A 21,073-nucleotide genomic window follows, 5' to 3' on the forward strand; every position below is an offset into this window, starting at 1 on the left:
GGGGGACTGTGGGGGCGGGGGGTGTCTGAGGGGACTGTAGGAGGAAGCAGCCGGGACGTGCTTGGGGGCGCAGGGGGTCAGGGAGGCGGTGGGGAAGGTTTTGGGGGGACTGATGTGGGGCTGGGGGCGGCGGTGTGAGAGGAGCGCTTGATAGCGGGGGCGTGGGGGTGACCCCTGGGGAAGTGGTTTGGAGGCACTGGGGGTCCGGGGCTTTGAAGAGCAGGGCTTGAAGGATTTTTTTTTCGTTTATGCTGATTGCCCCGGGATAAAATCTAGCGAGGACAGCTTTAATATCTAAAAAATAGGTTAGAGTAGAGCTAAACTCCTAAGTAGTTTTTTTTTTTTTTACTCTGAAAACTTTTGTGGAAATTATTGTAGAAATGAATCTCTAATCAGCTGATTTGTCAACATGCTTTAACTCCTACCAGCTATGTGGTCCAAGGGACAGCACGTTACTCCACTCTGTGCTCCATGATTCAAACCCAGGCAATGCTTTTTCCACTTTCAAATAACAGGTTTATTATTTTTTTCCCTGCTGTAATAACTCTTTGCATTTTGCTGCTTCAGAGGAAGTTTGACACCGTTACTAAGAAAAGGAGTTAGACTCTGTTTGCTTTGCTATTTCTAAATTGAAACTGGATTACTTCCTGTAAAAAGTGCTTTAGCCAAAATAATCATTGCAACATAAGTGTAAATAGCACATTTACACCTACCTGGTGATGGTCCTGAGGCTGCCAGTGCCGGAATGAAAAGGTGCCATTATTACATAAAACAAACAATGGAAGGGATTGAGTTCAGTGACTGGTGCAGTGCATGTGGGGTTTTAGTGCAGTCTTGCAAATTCAGCAGGCCTGACTGATAGAAATGAAACTTGTGAGTTTTTTTCCTACATTGTTCTTAATATTTACTCTATCAATAAGTTTGTATCAAAAAAAAGTTTGTTTTATTGCTGTTTTTTGGAAATAGATTATGAAATAATGAATGGAGGAGGGATAAAAGTTGCTTGTTTAACTGTGAAAAAGGCTTGGTGTTCTGAATTTAGTTGTGACTTAAAGTTGTAAATTGGAACTCTGGGAGTCTGATATCTTTATGATTTGACTGTTAAATCTGTTCATGTTTTCCAAGGAGATTATAGCTGAAATTAAAATTGTGGAAATTTTAATTAGAAAAGGTGTTTGTTCACTTCCACTGCATTGCTGGGACAGACTAAGTAAAAACCTTAGTGGTTGCAGATACAGAAACTAAATATTGCCAAAGAAAAGAGTCCTCATCCTAAAGGAAGTTTGGTTCATTTGATGTGCTTTTAACTTCACTCGTGTCAGTGAGAGTTATGTTTATATACCTATTTAGGGATGTAGCTTGGAGTATGGATCAAGGAGAATATGATGGATTTCTTGTAGAACTAGCCTTTTTTTTTTTTTTTTCAGAATAGCAAGTTTGTTGATTTCAGTGTTCATCAAGATATCATCACCATTTTGCTTTATTTCAGGACACTAGTAGAAGATATGAAAACAAAGCTGGAAGTTTCATCACTGGAATAGATGTAACCTCCAAGGTAATTTTTGCATTATGGTTCTTCAAAGTGTTCTAATTGTTGCTGCTGTGTAGGAGGAAGCATTTTATTTCTTCCTAAGATGCACGGAAGTTTAGCCTTATGTTCAGATAGCTGGTATTTTTCAACAACTAGAGAATTCTTTTTTTTGGTTATGCTTTGTTTCAGGATGTGATGTTGCCTGTAAGCTATAAAAAATTAGCATTTTTAAGTCGCAGAATTTGTGAAGTTGTAGTTTTATGAATCTGCGTCTTTGATTTTTGTAATTATTCATRTGCAGAAAAAGCTTTTATACTTCCCCAAGAATTTATAGTCTTGTTTTGGGGCTTTGCCCCACAACTTTAAAAAATGTTTATATTGAAATTGCATTGGTGCCACTCAATATTGCAAAACAAAGCCCTTTGAGTCATGTCAGCTGAGTTTTTTCTTCTCTTATGTGAGTGTCAGGAGGAAGAACAAGTGCTTAGCAGGAAAATCTAGTTTCATTGCCTTGTGTTGTTTAAGGGCATCATATTATTTAAGCCTTAGTTTGAAGAATGTGAACAGCTGTTGCATTTAAATAATTTAAAATTACATAATTCTGGGGAACTTCAGAAACTTAATCTCGCAGCTCATTTCTATACATGTAGTATTGAATTGGCATTTTTTTTCATGTTGTATAGTTGACCACTGTACATAGCATCTGGTAAWGGAGAAAAAAGCGTTTAGTCTTCTATATGCTTTGTAGTACTGATAACATTTTACATGTCCAAACAAATATGAATCCCCACAGCAGATGTGTATTGATAAAAGAAATATATTCCCATTTTGCATTAGTGAAACTCATCAAAAACTTACCAAAGAGTGTACGAAAAGGATTCCTGATGAAGGTTGAAAATCAACTGTTTTGGCTTCAATATCTAGCTTCTGTATATTGTAATTCAGTAAAGAATTTGAAGTTATATTAGTCAGGAGAAAATTGTCATCTTTGGTCATATTCCTAAATCACGCAACTTTTTTAAAATTTGTATAACTTTTGTAATCATCATGTAATAATGTAACTTTTATTTAAAAAGTCTTAATAAATGTGGTTAAGGATTTTTGACAATTTTTAAAAATAGTAAAAAGCACATGTTTATTTTGAAATATATAATTGGTGGCAATTTTTGTTTAATTATGGTTTATGTTTCAATTTTGACTTAGGTTAGTAAGATCTAAAAGTCTATAATGCTTCTTATTAATTCTGTAGAATAAGAAGCTTAGCAGTCAGTTCCAATAATTGCACAAGATCCACACAAGATGTTGCTTACAAGCTACTTTAGAAGTAGCTTGAATTGCCAAACTAAATAAGATCTTTGCAGTCAGCACTCCAGCTGGTGCTCTCTGAGCATGGCAGCTCATGCTCAGAGAGATACTTCTAAAGACAACAAAATTCATGGTTTTATATATGTTTAAAAACAGGTGAAAAGTCTCAGTAATCTTACAACAAAAGATGAATTTTCCAGGTGGAGGAAATGTTTGTTTCAAGAGAGAATTTATTGAGCACAGCCTTTGTACATCCTTTAGGAAGGAAAAGATAATCTCACCGTTCCATCATAGAGGCTAAGCTGTGGTCCAAGATAGTTTGTTTCCTTTGTATCTTAATTGCCACTGTGTTGCTGGACCTATGTTAAAACTAGTGTGTGGCGCAAAAAAGTTTTAATGAATCATTTTCACACTCTGAATCATACAGAACTCTTCAAAATTAACAGAATTATTAATACAGACTATTGCTGTCTGGTAAATTGTGTTTTAAGTATCTGGTCCTTCAATGCCACTTGTTTGGAACGCTGCTCTGATTTTTGTTTTGACTACATCGTTTTACACTTTGCAGGAAGCAATTGAGAAAAAGGAGCAAAGAGCAAAACGTTTTCATTTTCGAGCTGAAGTGAACCTTGCCCAAAGGAATGTGGCACTGGATCGGGACATGATGAAGAAAGGTATAAATTTATCAAACGGTCAAGAAGAAAAGATGCCCTTGTTTACTTACTCACAGTTTCTTTGCTCAATTTGTACTATAACACTTCCTACATTCCCAGAGGTTTTCCCAGATCATTGTCAAAATAAATCACTTCTGTTTTTTTCACTTTTTTGTCACTGCTTTTTAAACTGCTTTATAAGAATTATCATTTCACTCTTTGTTTTACCAGTGCCAGATAGAAGAAGACATTTTTTGTGTACCTTGTCTACTGTTGGCAACAGTACTTAGTGCTGTGTGTCCAAGATTCACCTTTGAGATCAGCCCTGCTTTAAGAAACTTTGAATTCTTTAAAAAGGCCCAGGGTACTGCTTGTGTGCTAGTAGAGGACTCTGTCCCATGCGCAGTGAGATCAGATACAGTGCTGCACGCGCAGAGAATCTGAAYTCATTGCACATGTGCTCTAAGACGGCATGCTGGAATGCAAGCAAATCGACTGGGAGGTGTGCACTCAGCAGGTTGGCACTTCTGGTATCCTGTTAGTTCTTAAGGCTTTTTTTGGAACTGGCAGCTTGGCCCCATTAAGCTGTGCCCCATAACAGCTCTCCGTCAAACGATGGTGGAAGTGCTTTGTACGTGTCTGGGTCACAGGCCTCTAGCATTCTGCCTCTTCAGTATTGAATAAATGTACTTTGGTAGTGTTTTCAAAATAAATGTTTTTAAGGCGGTTTGATCTCCATTCAGTACCTGCGTCTACCAATGCTCATAATGTTGCAGCCACCTTTTCCTCTTTTTAATTCTCAGCTTATTAAGTTTTGCACTGTATAGTAATAATTCAAGTTCTAGTCTTTTAGATCAGTGTACATCATACTTGCTTATTTAAAATGTTTGTTTTATAAACATGCATGTTACTAATATAAAAGCTTGTTCTATAGAAATGAGTACTACTTTTATATTTCTTTCTCTTCATAGCAATTCCTAAAGTGAGACTGGATACAATTTACATTTGTGGGGTGGATGAGATGAGTACACAGGACATCTTTGCCTATTTCAAAGAGTATCCTCCTGCTCATATTGAGTGGTTAGATGATACATCATGTAAGTAAACAGAGTCTTTTTTTCTGTAACTCTTAATCTTTTTTATATTAGTCTTAGCTCTGCCTCACATTTTTTAGTGGCTTTTTAAATCACTGATATTTATCTGTCTGTTTCCCAATAATTAGCCTTAGTCAAAAGAGATTTGGAAGGAACTAATTAATAACACATGGTGAAAATCAAGCACGCTGTCTAGCTGAGTAGAAGAAAAATGTCTCGCTTGTAAATGACGGAACATCTTATCATTACCCAAATTACTGGCTGATGAGGCCAAAAAAATGCAGCAGTAGCCAAAAGTGTGGCCAGTGACCAAACTGTCAAAGCAGGAGAGCCACTGGTGTGGGATGTGAATGAGTTCATTACAAGTTAAAGTGATATTGTTCAAAAATTGTAGTCCAATTAACAGAATTTGAAGTAATGAATGAAGATAACTGGTGCCTAGAGAAGAAAAACTATGTAGTGCTTAGGAAAATGGAAAAGAGAAAACATCTAACCAGAAAGTGGTAGTTGACTAACTGAAGTTATTGGAAAGGGAGAGCATAGAATAACTTGCAAGTCTCTAAGTGAGAGGAAAAAAAAAGGTCTAAAAACTTTGCGTTGCTTACATTTTGACATAGGTAGTATACCCACTTGTAAGTGTCACGAAAGATGACATTCTGAGAGAAGATCATTGAAAATATCTTTGTGCAACTAGGCAGGTTGGTATGGTTTTGTGCTTGGAAGGAGCAGACTTGTTGCTGTATTCATTTAGTGCATTCTTAAGGAGAAATTAAAGTGGGTGGAAGAAGGTGGCAGCTGGATGTGGTCTACATAGACTGGGAAAGGAATGTAAATTCACATTGCAAGGGCTGTTTTGCGGTGTACGCATGCAGTGAGATTGTCAGAATGATATGAAGTTGTTGACAGTTGTGCTTTCCTCCATGATAYTGAAGACTGTACAAGAGCTGTTTGCCCAGCCCAAAAATGGCACTGGATCATGGAACTGGAAGGCTTTGAGATTGTCATGTGGCTAGAAATCCCGTAACTGGAAATTTCATACGAAAAAGAAATAGGAGCCAGTGCAGATTTCCCCATTGAATTGGGATTGCTGGAGGCTAGTTTATTGGCAAGCATGGCAAAGACCTGAGAATTAGTAGTGCAGTTCTTGGAATGACTGTGTAGGAATTAAGTCCGAGTGCAACACTAAAGATACAGTATGCTACAAAAATATTAGTAACCTCGAAGTCAGTGTATGTGATGGTTTGATATATAGCCACAAATTGACAGAAGATGTGAAAAACAATGAGCCCTGGTAGAAAATTGCAGTAAAGAATTGCTAGGTGAACCTGTGGTGATGCTTAAGCTAGCAAGTGCACAGCTTAACTTCTGTATCTGAGGTACTTTTTCTGAAATGTTACGTGAGTGAATTTAGTGTAGAATAAGAGTGAACTTGGAATGCAAAAATACCGGAGTTTAACCATACTTCCACCATTTATAGTTAAAACTCTCATGGTTATTTGGTAATTAGTTTCTGTGCTGTATTTAAGTTAGCATGCTGTTAGATTAGTAATATAAGGTATTGTTATGCTCAGCTACAATACACATTGATATGAAACCTACACTTGGTGAAAACATTAGGAGGAAGCATTGTCTTTTCAGCATAGATTTGTGTCACAGCATGGCAAAAATATGGAAGTTCCCAATTGAATTACATCTCAAGGTGTCTTAGTACAAAGGTTAATTGAGACAGTGTTCCGTACTTCAAACTGAGGAACATAAAATTGTAAGGGCTTTGAAAATTTGGCATGTCAAGGGCAGGCATACATACATGAAAAAGTTATTAGTCAGTCTTTGAACTTAGCATCTGAGTGCTCTTCACCTTGTAAATCTGGTGGGTTCAAGTAATATAAGAGATTTTTTTTAATTTTGAGATGCTAGGTAGTTTTTAGGATATCCGAATACATTCATTGCTCTCATTTCCTGAGTTGCTTAATGGCAGAGCAGCAAATGACATTTGTAGCTGTATTTATATTGAATGCATCCCTGGAGAAAGCTTTTGTTCAAAATCAGTTTTTAAGGTTTTTTTTAGCTCTTTTAATTTCAGTGTCTATAAAATGCTTTTATTGGCCTAATAAATTATCATTTTTATTTATACTTAAGATTTTTGTACCATCTCTTGATACTTAAGGTGTGTACGTGAGGCAGATATTGAATCTCACTGTACCTTTCTAAGTGCTCTAGAAACTTAGTGTACACAGTTTAACAATATGATGACTATAACCTCTGCAAAACGTTTGAACAGTCTCTCCTATTTTTCTGCTTTTCGAAAGAGATAAGACTTCTGCAGTAAGGTCAAAGGTGCTGTTAATTTACCAAACAAAAAAAAAATTTTGAGGCTTATTTCATAGCATCTTTGTTTTAATCACATTTGTGTGCTAACGCATTCACAACATACGTTAGCTCTGATTCAATATCCTAATTCGCTGTGCTCAGGAAGTAGTCTCTAATATATATGGTTGTGCATTTCAGTGGCTTTGGTTTTGATCAATTGTTGTGTGTTTTTTGTAAAATGTTGAAAGCTGTGTGTCCCCCAGCTTATCAAGTGTGCTAAATAATGTCTTTCCCTGCAAGAAATATATCTGATTACTTTTTGTCATGTTGTTTCATAAGAATGTTTCTGAACTTTCGTTAGTATATTCTCTCCAGTAAGGAAGTGTATGTAACTGCTTGTTTTACAAACTTTTTTTTTTTTGTGTGTGTGTGTTTCTGTGTGTATGTTGTAGGTAATGTGGTCTGGCTTGATGAAGTAACAGCATCACGGGCCCTAATAAATATGAGTTCCCTGCCTGATCAAGAGAAACCAAAAAGCAGGGAAAACAATGAAGAGAAGACAGCTGAAAAAAACAAGAAAGGTAGATGAGATATGCATATATAGAGATGATCTAGTAAAATCAATGAAACTTTAAACTTGTGCTTGGGTACTGCATAATCTAAGTTACTGAAGGAGCTTCTATCATATAGTTTCAGGTAAATGTATTCTGCCACTTTAAAAAAGGCTTTCATCTTGGAAACCTTTTGAAGAAGCTGCTTCTTAAAAGGTGGGTTGGAGCTAGACCAAAAGCAGTAATTTGGTCCATACTGAGCATGTTAGGTGCAGGGTCATATTCAGATATGATGTTTATAGCGTTACAGGTCACACAGAAATAAGTCTGTGTAACGTGCATGCAAAGGAGGTAGAAGGATTGTAAGTGTGTGGAAAAATAGGTGTAAGAAATTGCCATATTTTCTGAAATACAGCAGTTGATTTCTTTGTTTGATACAATGCCATCCTTTACCATGTGTATTGTTAACACTGACATGCCGATGTATCACTTCACCACTGTGCATATCATCTCTAAATATGGCCCTTATACTTTTAGAGAAGAAGCACACTGAAAGGTTGGTTATAATGGAGCAAAGCAGCAAAACACTTTGATGTTGTGATGAATCTGATACCTGCATGCCCTAATTTAAAATCCATTTTACTTCTATGGATATAAATTGAGAATCAGGCTTTTACGGTCTTATGACTGTATAGAACTGTTTTGCTGTTAGGCTGATGTGATTAATTGCTGTGGTTCAAAGTACTGTACCACACAGTACTAACAAAGAGCGATGTTGTGTTAACCCTGTTATATAGCATATTTAAATAAAATCTATCAACAAAATGCAAGTGATCAATCTCCACACTTTATATTTGCAGCACTACTCAAAGCCTTTCTGTGAACTCTGTTTTTTAGGGCTTTGTTGATCTTGTGGAGCCTTCTTATTCATATCCTTTTCTGGTTGTTTTTCTGCACAAGGCAGTGGCTGCTCAACAATCCACATAACTTCAAATGTTGGGCAAATGTTGATAATGCTTTAAGTAAGCTTGCTATGAAGTTTTTGGACATTAGGGAATGTCTTATTTAAATAGGTATTAATATTTGTATATTAATCTTGTTAGCCACAAAATACATATTACACCATCATTACACCACATCGCATACGTAATAAAAAGTGTTGTCATCTAAATTCCTCCTGCATACACTTATTCACCTGTTCATCTGGAAAGGTGGGATATTAAGTAAAGTTCAGACTCTTCAATTACATCTTAAGGTGTGATATACTTCAGATATACTGAAGTATTTTGGCTTAGTTATATTTCTTTTTTAGATGAGAATTTGGGGGTTATTTAGATACCTAAGGAAGGAAGAGATATTACCATAGGAAGTTTATGATTTAAAAAAAAAGTGGTTGAATGCTCTCCCTGATAGAATTTAATTATTTAGATTTGAATTTGGGTAATTTATCTTCCTTAATTCTCTCTTTGGTGTCAATTTGGTTAATTGTGCTTTACTTTCTTCTTTGAAATTGGGTATAGCTGTCAAGATCTGTTGAACAGCTCCTGCTCTCCATTATGAGTTGTCAAGTCCACTGTTGGAGATTATATTTCAGAGTTCTTTATCTTAACAGTTTCCTTAGTCTTGTGTAGCATCTATAAAGTACTCTGAGATCTTTGCATGAGAAATGACACTGGTATGTGTTGACAGTTGTCAATATGGACCAATTTTTTTTGAGGAATATTTGAAAAAAAAATCCAATCACAGTTTTCCCATTGAAAATACTATGCTAGCATTTCACAATTTAAATAGTTCTAGAAGTGTCTACTCTTCTGTTAATTATTTAACTTGGAAATTAAGTCATGAAGTTGGGGGGTTATTTTTTTGAGCTGTCTCAGAAACTTTTAAACTTCTGAATATTAACCTATTTAACATCTTTAGTATTGGATACTTGTAGATATTTACAGCATTTTAAAGGGAGGGAGGAGGAATTAGGCTTTTGAGTACCTTTTAAAATCTTGCCCTTGCTGATCTCTGTCATAACTTGAAATGCAGCGCAGTTTCATTTGTTTTCAAAGAATTAAATTTATAATCTGTGTGTGCTGCCTTATGCACTTATCTGCACAGGGGCTGTCTGGTTAATGTTATTCTGTGCTCATTATGTTTCAGATTTCTGTAGACATTTACTGTTTTGATTATTCACTAGGTTGCACAGAAGAATGGATAACATCTTCAGTTTGATTCCGGAGAATGTAGCTAATGTTAACGAAATGCTACCGACACACTAAAGTAGAGACTTTTTTCCATTTTTTTTTCTTTTTAGAAAAAACAGAGGAAAGCTCTGATGATGAGACAGAAGAAGGCGAGGTTGAAGATGACAATCCAAGTGATGTTGAGGTCAGTATAGAAAGAAAGAGAAAGCACTAATATAAAAGTTTTGCTCTGACTGGTGCAAAGTCCTCAAAACGTAGTTTTAACTATATGCATTCTAATTAATAATTTGATTATCAAAGTAAATTGGATGGAGAAATGACAGGAAGAGCAGATATGTTGTTGGAGGGATTATCCACATAAAAATGCTTTGTGAAAGTAGATTTTGAGGAATGAAAGGGCATTCAGCAGCTAAGAGCTTGAGTGGCTGCTCTCTTCTGGTGAGAGAGGACACAAAAGAGAAATAAAAGAAGAGACTGAATAATGATCTAAAGGCAGTGCTTAAAGGGACAAAAAGGATTTAGGCTGTCCATGAATTTATGTGGGAATGGGCATACATATTGATGTTTTTCAAGTAAATCTTTGGTGGCTGAATACGTAACAGGTGTAATTAGATTTTCTTGAGGGATCACTCAGTAAACACTCATACAGGTCATGGAAATCTGAATTTTAGTCTGTATAACACAGATACTGATTTAAAAAATGCCTTTTACTCATTGTGTGAGGGCATGAGAACCTGTTAATGAAACCAGTTAGAAATTAAACAAAAAATAAAATCAAGTATTTGTTTTTCATTGTCCGACTTAAGTGCTATTTATTTTCTGAATTTCAATCAGTACTGTAGTTTCATTTGGAAAAATATTGGATTTAATAATCTGAGATAATATTATGAAGGAAGAGAAGGAATATTTTAAATCTTTAAGACAAGTTTCTTAAATTCATATGAGTTTGTCAGGAAAAAGAGAAGTTCTTTTGAACAGGATTTGAAAAGTGACTTTCTTAATAATCAATTGATTGCTTCTCTTTAAGCAATCCATTTTCATTCAACAGTAATTTTATTTTTGAGTCCAAAATACCTTTTTTGCCCCCCAAAGTTGGATGCCCTCTCCCAGGTAGAAGAGGATTCTCTCCTGCGTAATGATCTTCGCCCTGCCAATAAACTGGCTAAAGGAAACAAGCTATTCATGAGATTTGCTACTAAAGGTAAATGAACAGCTTAACAAGCATAATGAACTGATTGCTTGTTGCAGTTTTATTTGTTGACTAATTAATAACTCGAATGACCTAATTTTTGTTTGAAAAATTGTTAGTTTTTGCTAAGCATTAGGTGTTAAGATTTTACAATAAATATACATTTAGTTTGTGAATTAAATCCGGTTCAAGTTGTATAAAGATTATTGTTTATAAAATTTTATTTTGGGCTCAATAGGAGGCATTCTTCCTGATACTCTAGAATAGGTTTTATGATACCCTTCTCCACAAAGGTTAACCTCACATTTTATAAATATGAAAATCATTTGAGATGTTTACGAGGTATTAGTGGAAATTGTTGCTGAATACAGTTGAGATAGTAAATCATGTTTATGAGCAAAATGAACGTACATATTATTTCTGGGCAGTGTGAAAAGTGACATATCCATAGAGAATAAAAAGGTCAGGAGTAAGGTAAGTATAACCTCCAGCAGTTACAGTGGGATGTAACGCACTATAAATCTGATGCACAGAAAGTCGGAGTGTCCACTGAATTAAGCACTGAATTAAGTTTCTGAACACAAATAAAACTCAGTGGGAGGAGAAATTTCAGAGGTGATGTCAGCAAAACTGCATCCTCCATAAGGGAGATTGAAGTAATATTGATCTGTAAGACACAGTCTTCCTTTCATTCTCTGTGCCTTTGGCTGGAGGGTTATTTATTTTTACATTAGCATAGTAAGATATATTCTACAGGGGAAAGATTCCTTTAATTTATGTTTTTTCAGATGACAAGAAAGAGTTGGGAGCTGCAAGGCGAAGCCAATATTACATGAAATATGGCAATCCCAATTATGGAGGCATGAAGGGGATTCTTAGCAATTCTTGGTAAGTATTTTTAGCAATACTTTGAGTACAGGATAGAAGAATCGGAACATTGTAAGTACTCAGGATAGTCTAAAACTGTTTAATCTGTAGATTTTTTTTTTTTTCTTTCAGATGTAGATGTTTAAGTGTGAATCATGTTTTAGCAAAGTGACTATGAATTTGCAAGGCGAGTGTTTTCTCTTGAAATTAATGAACATTTATATTCAAAACATTCTGACAGAACAGACTTCTGGCATAGATGTATTTGTCTGCTATTAAAGGGAGTGATAATTGCATTTGCTTAATCTAGGACTGGATATGGCTCATTCATTATGCCTTTTCTGTGACAGAAATATTCATCTTTTTATGGTGTTTCAGGAAACGAAGATACCATTCACGTCGAATCCATCGGGATGTGATAAAGAAAAGGACACTCATTGGGGATGATGTTGGCTTGACTCCTCCTTATAAACATCGTCATTCAGGTAATTGATGCCAATACATAGAACCTGTAGGGACAAAAGTTGGAAAATGGAAGGCTGGAAAGGACCTTAAACAATGTCTTGTCTAATCCTTTGCAGTGCGTGAAAGTTAGGTATACTTCTTAAAAACAAACAAAACAGCAAAAAACATAATTAAGGTACATTTTAAGGTTTTACAAGGAACAGCTGAGGTATAAACTTCATGCTGCTCATTGGCTTACCAAATAGCTGCTACTTTTTTTTGATGTTTTTCTTTTACAAATTTAGGACATGGGGCTGTAGCATCAAGGGCAAAAAAAAAAACAAAAAAGAAAAAAGAAAAATCTCTTTAAAATTTGTGGCAATTTGTCATATTTGCTATTTCAATTCTTCTGTTGTTGAAATAGCAAGCACTAGACATGGAACGACATAGCTAAGAAAATTCTATTCATTAGGCTTGAATATCTGCAGATAGCACCTGGGGTAGTAGGTGTGCATTAGAAAAATAATTGGTATAAAAATCTTTGGCTTGAGAAAAATGTAATGTCTATAAGTTTCGTAATATCTGAGTAGCCTGTTAAAAATACAGCYGTGGACATATCAAATCACACTAAATATTTTACATGTTGATAATGTACTGTCTTCTGGAATGATGTCTGCGCACTGCTGATAACCAAATGTAAGAGGCTGATTTATATCTAAATCAGTATATATAATAAATTCAGAGTAATGATGTGTGTGCTCTTTTTGGCATTACTGCCAACACGACTTGGAGGAATTGTACAGCTTGCACAGCCAGCAGTTGTCACATTAAGCCCTGCAAGATCGTAAGAGTTATGTTTTAGTTCAGGAGGTATGACCTGCACCTACAACAAGAAGCAGTTAGACCCTGTATATTCAGTTCAGTTTTGTACTTCAGCAGTCTTCTGAGACCATGAACAACATGGACTTGTTTTCTGTCATGGTGATTTACTTCCACTTAGACTATTCCATAATGCAGATTCCACTTAGAGTATTTTGCAAATCTCCCTCTTTAGTCTTGAAGAACTACATAGACTCCTTATGAAAAGAAGGATCACTTATTTTACAGCCTCAGTTTCAAGGTACTTTATACGAACACTAGACTTCAGTTTATCAGAATATGTTTTGCTACAGGCCTCGTAAATGTTCCTGAGGAGCCTATTGAGGAGGAGGAAGAGGAGGAAGAAGATCAGGATATGGATGAAGATGACAGAGTTGTGGTTGAGTACCGTGATGAACTGCAAGCTTTCAAACAGTCTCGAGACCGCAGTGCAGCCAGACGATCAAGTGCTAGTGCATCTGATTCTGATGAAATGGACTATGATCTTGAACTGAAAATGATATCAACCCCCTCTCCCAAAAAAAGCATGAAAATGACAATGTATGCAGACGAGGTGGAATCACAACTGAAAAATATTAGGTAAAAGGTTTTTTTTTTTTTTAAAGTATCAATGAAAAGGCGATCTAAATTTAAAAAATATTAATCTAACTAAATAAGGCATAAAGTTGGTTCTGTTCAGGTAATTATGTCCATATTTGAGAAGGTGGTTTTGAACTCTGAAGAAGTGAGATGGAACAAATTATCAGTGTGACTGAAGATATCTAGGGTCCACAGTGCCAGGAGCTGATAGTGCTTTAGGGAAGATGACAATATGTCAATCACAGCTGTGTACATGAGAAGTTCTTGGTGGTGGATGATAACTCTCCTTGAAATATTTCCTTGGATGACTCTTCCCTTAAGGTTGATTACAGTGGATCTTAGTGACAAAACTGTAACAGCTTAAATATAAATGGTTGAAACTACGATTTTAATTCTTAGCGTAGTTTTGTAGTAGATATTTTAATGAAGAAATACAAAATATTGAAAATGTTGATACAGGCTTTTAATTTCAATTAATTTTTTAAAAATATTGCTTCCTTTACAGATTTCTGTAACCCAGCATTATGATAATAATGAAGCTGAAAGTGGAATCAATAGAAATTGATGAAAACAAGCATAATTAACTTGTTGGTATCATAGCTGGACCAGGGAGAAATAACTGCTCTTTCTCTTTTCCCTTTGCTCTTCCCTCTTTTCTCAGAAATAAAAACAACCCATAAGTATTGATGTCATTATGGACATATTAATAACCTTCAGTATATGTAATTTTAACTAAAATAACTTTAAAATAYGTTCCTTTGGTAGTACAATTATACCATAGTTCATTATAATGTGCACTAACTCTTATGAATTCTTAAGCTGTTCATTTGCTCTGAATTTTGACCCAGGGGCATTGTTTCTCTAAAGCAAACTTGATGTTTGCCTTGAAATGGATACTGAAGTAGTCACGTGATTGTTGTTAGACTCAGAATTCTGACTAGAACACGTGCTCTCTTAAATAATGTTTTTACCCCTATTTCTCAGTAGAGAAATCTTGATTTTACTGTTTTTAGTAGTGTAATTTTATATACAAGTAGTCTTAAGAACTATACTAGATTTAATGTAAGGGACTTTTGAATCTATTGTTATTTTATTTAGGAACTCTATGCGAGCAGATAGTATAGCAACCAGTAATGTCAAAAATCGGATTGGCAGTAAAGGATCGTCAGAGAAAGTTGCAGATGTAAGACTTCTATTAGAAGAAAAACGTCAGAATAATACTGGGCCACGTCAGCCAAACAGCATTGTAAAATCAGGTAATTTGAAATTCCTACATTATGCAGAGTTATGACTGGCTCATAAAAATGGATATATTCATTTCACATCAGTCCTCCACTGTAACTTACAGACCTGAGGGAATTCTGTTCAGCAGCACTTTCTGCATTCATACAGTTAATTTTCCTTACCGAGAGCCAGAGCTGGGGATTGCTTTGGGGGGAAAATGAAGTACATACAAGTCAGAGAGTGACATTTATTTTTATCCAATTTCTTTGCCTGTGTGTCTATTTCCCCTGCTTTGTCCTTTTGGATTTAGTTACTCCTTGAGGCAGAGAAATCTGTACCTTTCTATGGGAACATACATAGTGCTTTCGGGGGCTCATGTACAAAATCAAACTTGAGACTCTAGCTACTTATGTGAAAGTATTTGTATAATGTGAATATGAAACTGTTTTTTATTTGGCAATTATTATATTTTACACTTAATTGACTGTTTCTTTTTTGGACGGAAAAAGTATGCGTATATGCAATTTCAGCTACCTCTGGCATATGTAGTATCCAAAGGTTGTCTGATCGAAAGTGTAAGATACTCTTTTACATCAGTGCAATGTAGAAGTTGCGTTAGTATATTTTGCCGCTTTTGTGCATTTTGAGGCTCTGATAACTTGCCACATAAATCCTTYGGGTTCCTTTGCCCTCTTATTTCTGTTTGAACCTTCAAGACCAGGAACATCAAGCCAAACCAGACAAATGTCAGAATGTATGATTCGCATTATGGATTAATTATCAATACATTTTAGGATTCTTATGTTCTGGTTTTCATTTTATTCTGCAAGATATTAAGCAGTATTAGAATTCTAAAGCAAGTTATTTATTGTCTGAAAAGAATCATTGAAGGCATACCAATTTTCCTGTAATCATACCTCATGCTGGATACATACCAGTCTTTTTGCTGTTGTGCTGCTAAACCAGAAGTGCAGCAAGCCATGGAGTAATTATTACTTTTTTTTGTCCTTTGGACAGAACACAGCCTGAAGACATTTAATGTCAAATTTATTGGAGGAGGAAAAAAAGGGATGGGGGAAGGAAATCTAGACAAATTGTATTGCATATATTTCCAGGACTGAATACTGAGCATGAAAGACTTAATGAAAAGAATTCAGAAAAGATTAAAAATAAAGGTCACCTCTCTGGTTGGAAGTTCTGCAAAGTGATTGAAGAACATAAAATTAGCTGGCAGAACTAACTAAATGGAATGTGTGATTTTTGTCATTTTAATCACTGAAAATATCCATAGATGTGCGGCAGAGACTGGGAAAAAGACCACATTCTCCAGAAATTAAGCCTCCAAGTAATACCTCTGTTCCTCGTCGAGAACCAATATCAGATGTACACAGCCGATTAGGAATCCCCAAACAAGATGTAAAAGGCCTTTACTCTGATACTAGAGAGAAGAAATCAGGTTAGTTTTGTAGAGAAAATGTAATAATGCAATCCCTTTGATTATAGAGTATAAGAGGAATTTCAACAGAAAATCATGCAGGATGTTTTGTTGAGTGAAATTGAAGGTGAATTAATAAATGTGTGTTCAGACCTTTGAAGTCTACAAAAACTTAAGCATTTATTGCAAATCAAAAGGGTCAGACTCTACCCCAACAGATGCTGAAGCAGCTCACATAAAGCATGATGGACTATATACATATTTCTCATGGCAGGAGAAAGTCACCAGTAGAAAGGGTTCTTTCGGGGGAGAACTGTGGCAATAGAAGTATAACTACACAAAGAAGAAGGGAAAACAGTGYCTAAACCACACCTGAACTCTGCTCTTTTTCCGAATTTGAATATTATACTATATTATATTATTTTTCAACTGTGTTGTTTAGAGAGTTATGAATTATTAGACTGACACAATGGTGATTAGTTTTCCATTGGATATGGAAAGTAACTTTCTACTAATACATCTGTGTCCATACTAGAATACTTCATGTGGACTCAACTCAGATAAATTTTACTTATGCTAATTTTACTAATGCCTTTTGCCTGCGCAGTTCAGCTCATTACTGTTTACAGGGTCACCCATGTAATAGCTATATTGGTAAAGCATATAAAAGTCTGAATTTCTTTGATCTTTCATTGCAATAAGCAGGGATTTCTCTAAATATATGCAGGTAATTTGAGCTGAATAAGACAGCAATATGTTTATATAGGTATGTTTAAAAGTAAAAGCGTACTTTAAAACTGTGGTCAAAAGAAGACAATAAAATAAGTGTGATACTGGCGCTTCAGATATGTGTGTGGCATTCTCTGCAAATGGTGTGAATGAGGCTTTACTGAGCCTCCTATATTTTAATTTTGACTGCTGCTTCAAATCATAGTTCCATTCCAAACATTACGGTGGGAGAAACTGAAGTACCAGGAATTTAAGGAGATGCAGCAAATTTAGGACTGGGTTCTTCAGACTTCTTCCAGAAGTCTTAGTCCTATCATTTTATGCTGTTTCTTTTTTTATTATTTTTTCCCCCATCTAATTAGGTAATTTATGGACCCGCTTAGGATCTGCTCCGAAGACACAAGAAAAGACTTCAGATAAACCTGAAAACTCTGTGGCATCTCCAGAGGAAGATGATTCAGAGCTCCAGCGGGTTTGGGGTGCTCTCATTAAGGAAAAAGAACAGTCTCGGCAAAAAAAGAGTCGATTGGATAATTTACCATCTCTACAAATTGAAATCAGCCGGGAAAGCAGTTCTGGATCAGACACTGAATCATGATGGTTTTTACATTCTGATCCTCAAGATTATGACTGCAATATGGCAAGATTTCCTTTGCCCAAAAGCTGGACACTGGCGAAGACTCTGCAGTAAAGGTTCCAGAAGTGTCTCCATTCCTTTTATATGAAAATAGAGATGCGTATACCACTTGAAACCTAAAGCAATCGCATTTGTCTGCAGTCTGTGGTTGGCCCTGTGTTACGTAGGGCATTGTCATACATGTTTATTACAGCAAACTTGTAGTTAATTCTAGTAAAACACATTTCCCCAAGCTTTGAACTTAGAAGAGGCAGAAATACTCTGTATTTTTAAGAAGACCTTTTTGTTCTTAATATTTGTAACATGGAGTCTTTTAACAAAATATTTTACACAGTTCATCCAAAGAACAGGGCATTTCATAATCAACAACATTGCCTTGCCCTTCTGGCTGTTACCAGCACCTTTCCTTTCCTCCTAAAGTAATAACAATAATGCTTCCTGGGTGGGCAGCCAGCAAGGATAAAGCATAAAGGGACTGTCACATCCCCTTCCTCCAAAATATTGAATGTAAATCTAAGTTAATTTTTTTTTTTAATACAGTAAAGTTTCAAATAGTATCCAAGTAGCATCATTGCTCTCAAAGAGTTCCACTCGTTTGTTTTGGTGATACTATGTTCTGCTGTAGTAGAGATTGAGGTTCAAGACTGCAAAGCTCGATGTTTGAGAATTGTGCAAATTCCTGAGATTTTTTTTTTTGGTTATATGCTGAAAAATTGTATTTCTTTCAATTTAGCTGTATTATGTTTTGAAGAAATCTAACAATTTAAAAACTTACTTTTTTATATTTGTGAGAATTTTCCTGTTGGCCACAGTGAAAGCTATAGTGGTGTTTCCCTATGTGCTGTTTAACTATATATGTATATATATATAATTGAAAGAGAAAAGGAAGACTATAGGATCACTGTCTCATGTCAATATTTTTCAGTGTTCTTATTGTATAGTACATGTGGATGTGCACATGGTTGACTTGTTACATTCAGCTTTTTTTACCCACATACCCTCCCTAGGTAGGTAAAGGGTTGATCAGTGTGCAGCTGCATTTTTTTTCTTCCTGTTGCCTATGGCATTTATTTTGATTGCTAATAATTCTCAATAAGGAATAATGATAGCATATCACATTCTGGTGAATTGAACATGTAGCAAGAGCATTGCCTGCTACGTTTTGACCGTCTGAAAAATTGTCTGCATTGTTCCGATTTCCTAAGTTCTGTGAGCCCCAAATGTCTGTGAATATCTCTTCCCCTTTCTGCTTTTTTAACTGTTTTCTTCTTTTTCTTCTATTTTTATACTAAGTTGAAGTTGGTTTGAGGCCTCGCAAAAGCAAGGAATCTGCGATTAACTTTCTTTATTGCTTCATTATGTGTGAGAGTAGCAGCATGTAAAATGAAAGGTGCAGTGACTAGAAGGGCAATCTGAGGACTGACTGGGCTTCAAGCCTTATTATTTTCTTGTGACACTCACCCTTGATTTTTGTATTTAATTATTGGATCTATAAATATGGCTCATAAAAATGCTGTTAAGAGTAAATGACTGCAATGTCTGATCACTGTAATAATTCATTTCAATGTGTGCTTTCATTAATATCCCTTCTAAAGCTTTAAAATAGAACCATACTTATACTGAACCTGTTTTTCAAGATCCTGATAAATTTATTTAACCTTTTTTTTCCAGTAAACTTTTGTGTTGTATTACTGCCTTGAATCCAATATGACCTTCTTTTTCCTCAAAGGAGAAGGTAGATATGAATCATGGATCTGCTCTACGGAAACAGGCTTCTGCGTTGTTGTGAACCCTTGCATGTTTCTGAGCTCAGCAGCTGGCTGTGGTCTGCTGTTAATGTTGCTGATAACCACTGTGTTTCCATGTAAATACTCATAATTTGAGTCTGGTGAAGGACAGAGACTAAGTGGTGTGAAAGGTAAAATGTGAGCAGAAAATCTCTTCAACTGATATAAAAAGATCTGAACTAAAGGATGTATGAAATCAAGAAAACTAGTGTAGACGACATCTTGCATTCAAGGAAGAGGAGCCATTAACACTGGATCTGCCTTTCACTTAGTCATAAATATGCCTTACAAATGCTCCCATATTAGTAGGGTCCATTGTGTTTATGGCTTGAGGGGAGAGTTTTGTGTGTTAATGAGAACACAGTAGCTTAATTGCAAGAAAATAGCAGTTTACTGTTGAAGGGACCTACAGAGAATTTTTTTTGTAATTGAGTGCTTGCCTGTTTTTGCTTTTTGATGATGTATAGAGAAGCCTTGAAAAGCRTTTGCTGGTGTCAGGAATTTGTAGCCTTAGTTACTTGAATATGAATTGCTGGGTTCTGATCATTAAAAATGAGCACTAGATCTTTAGCAAATGCTTTTTCCTGAGCATACTTACCTGAAATCCGTGTAACTTAGAGAAAGATTGCATAGAGCGTTTTCTCCCATTCCTTCTCCTTGTGGTCAACTTTTTTGCTCTTTACTAATGTGGTTTTGGTCTTTCACTAAATTCTCCGTTGTTAGTGTATTCCGGGCTAGACAAATTACTCTTTTAATGTAAGGAGCAAAAGGAAGTAATTGAATTCTTTTGCATAGTAAAAAGGATGCAAGTCCTAAAAAGGTCACCTTCAAGTAATTTGATGTAGAAATAAATATTCTGATACTGAGAAGTGCAACCTATCTATTTTACTAAAATGAACTCGTCGAAAATTGGAAATCTGAGTTTGGTCTTGGCTTTTGGTGGAGCATATGCTACGGAAGAAGTGTTGTGAATTTTAGGTGACTTATAAGACCACACTAATCCTTTTTCTAGAATGTTTTTGTTGTTTTAAAAATGTATTTTTTTTTTTGAACGTGGTTCAGGTGACTTATCTCATAAAAGCGCTTTGTGGGGGTTGCAGGCCCCCTCCGGCAGCTGTCCTCCCAGGCAGGCCGACTGGGCCACGTCCTCTGCAGGGCTTGAAAGCCAAGGTTTTTCTTTGAAGAGRAATACAGCAGCTAAGTTACTAAAGGGGGGAGGGAAGGAAAGCAGAATAAAAATTATTTTCAGTTCCAGATGAAGTTATAATGTGAAGAATACTGTGTCTTTTATTTAAACAGCTGATATATTCCCAATAAAAGCAGCCTGAACTTACAGTGGCATATCCAGTTTTACTGAAACGCGTGCTGCGTGAGGAGGAGGAGGAGGACGGTGCTGGCCCCCTCTTGCCCCAGGGCCTGCGGAGGCGCCTTGCCCCGCCGGCCGGGGCTCGGGGAGCAGCCTCGGGCTTTAAACTTGAGCCCCGCACTGTGTTTTGGCCCTGGAGACAAGAGAGCGGCCCCTTGTGAGGCCTAGGCTGAATGTCCGTGCCTTCGGCAAGCACGGGGCTACTTTGAGCCCTTCTTAACCAGCCCCCCGGGCCCGGCCTTGCCCCCGGGAGCCCCCCGGGCCGAGGCGGCACCGGAGGCGGAGGGGAAATGGACGGCTC

General features: G+C 36.2%; 1 protein-coding gene across 4 annotated transcripts in view; it reads left to right on the plus strand.

Annotated features, from left to right (window-relative positions):
• The window catches only part of NCBP3 (nuclear cap binding subunit 3), a 21,032-nt gene extending 291 nt beyond the window's left edge, over positions 1–20,741 (plus strand). The window contains exons 1-13 of one of the 4 annotated variants that reach the window (XM_026055196.1): positions 497–515; positions 1,490–1,555; positions 3,405–3,510; positions 4,461–4,586; positions 7,346–7,474; positions 9,747–9,820; positions 10,729–10,837; positions 11,614–11,713; positions 12,071–12,177; positions 13,309–13,594; positions 14,693–14,850; positions 16,110–16,274; positions 17,345–20,741. In XM_026055196.1, coding sequence (XP_025910981.1) covers positions 3,498–3,510; positions 4,461–4,586; positions 7,346–7,474; positions 9,747–9,820; positions 10,729–10,837; positions 11,614–11,713; positions 12,071–12,177; positions 13,309–13,594; positions 14,693–14,850; positions 16,110–16,274; positions 17,345–17,580 — 1,503 coding nt within the window. In that variant the 5' untranslated portion in view covers positions 497–515; positions 1,490–1,555; positions 3,405–3,497 and the 3' untranslated portion in view covers positions 17,581–20,741. Of the gene's footprint in view, positions 1–496; positions 516–835; positions 874–1,475; positions 1,556–3,404; positions 3,511–4,460; positions 4,587–7,345; positions 7,475–9,746; positions 9,821–10,728; positions 10,838–11,613; positions 11,714–12,070; positions 12,178–13,308; positions 13,595–14,692; positions 14,851–15,933; positions 16,074–16,109; positions 16,275–17,344 lie in introns of those variants that run through there. The other 3 variants (XM_026055195.1, XM_026055198.1, XM_026055197.1) reach the window with 3 other exon arrangements.
• Positions 20,742–21,073: the final 332 nt, after the last annotated feature.

Source organism: Apteryx rowi, unplaced genomic scaffold (assembly GCF_003343035.1).
Source record: "Apteryx rowi isolate R43461 unplaced genomic scaffold, aptRow1 scaffold_99, whole genome shotgun sequence".
NCBI lineage: Eukaryota > Metazoa > Chordata > Aves > Apterygiformes > Apterygidae > Apteryx > Apteryx rowi.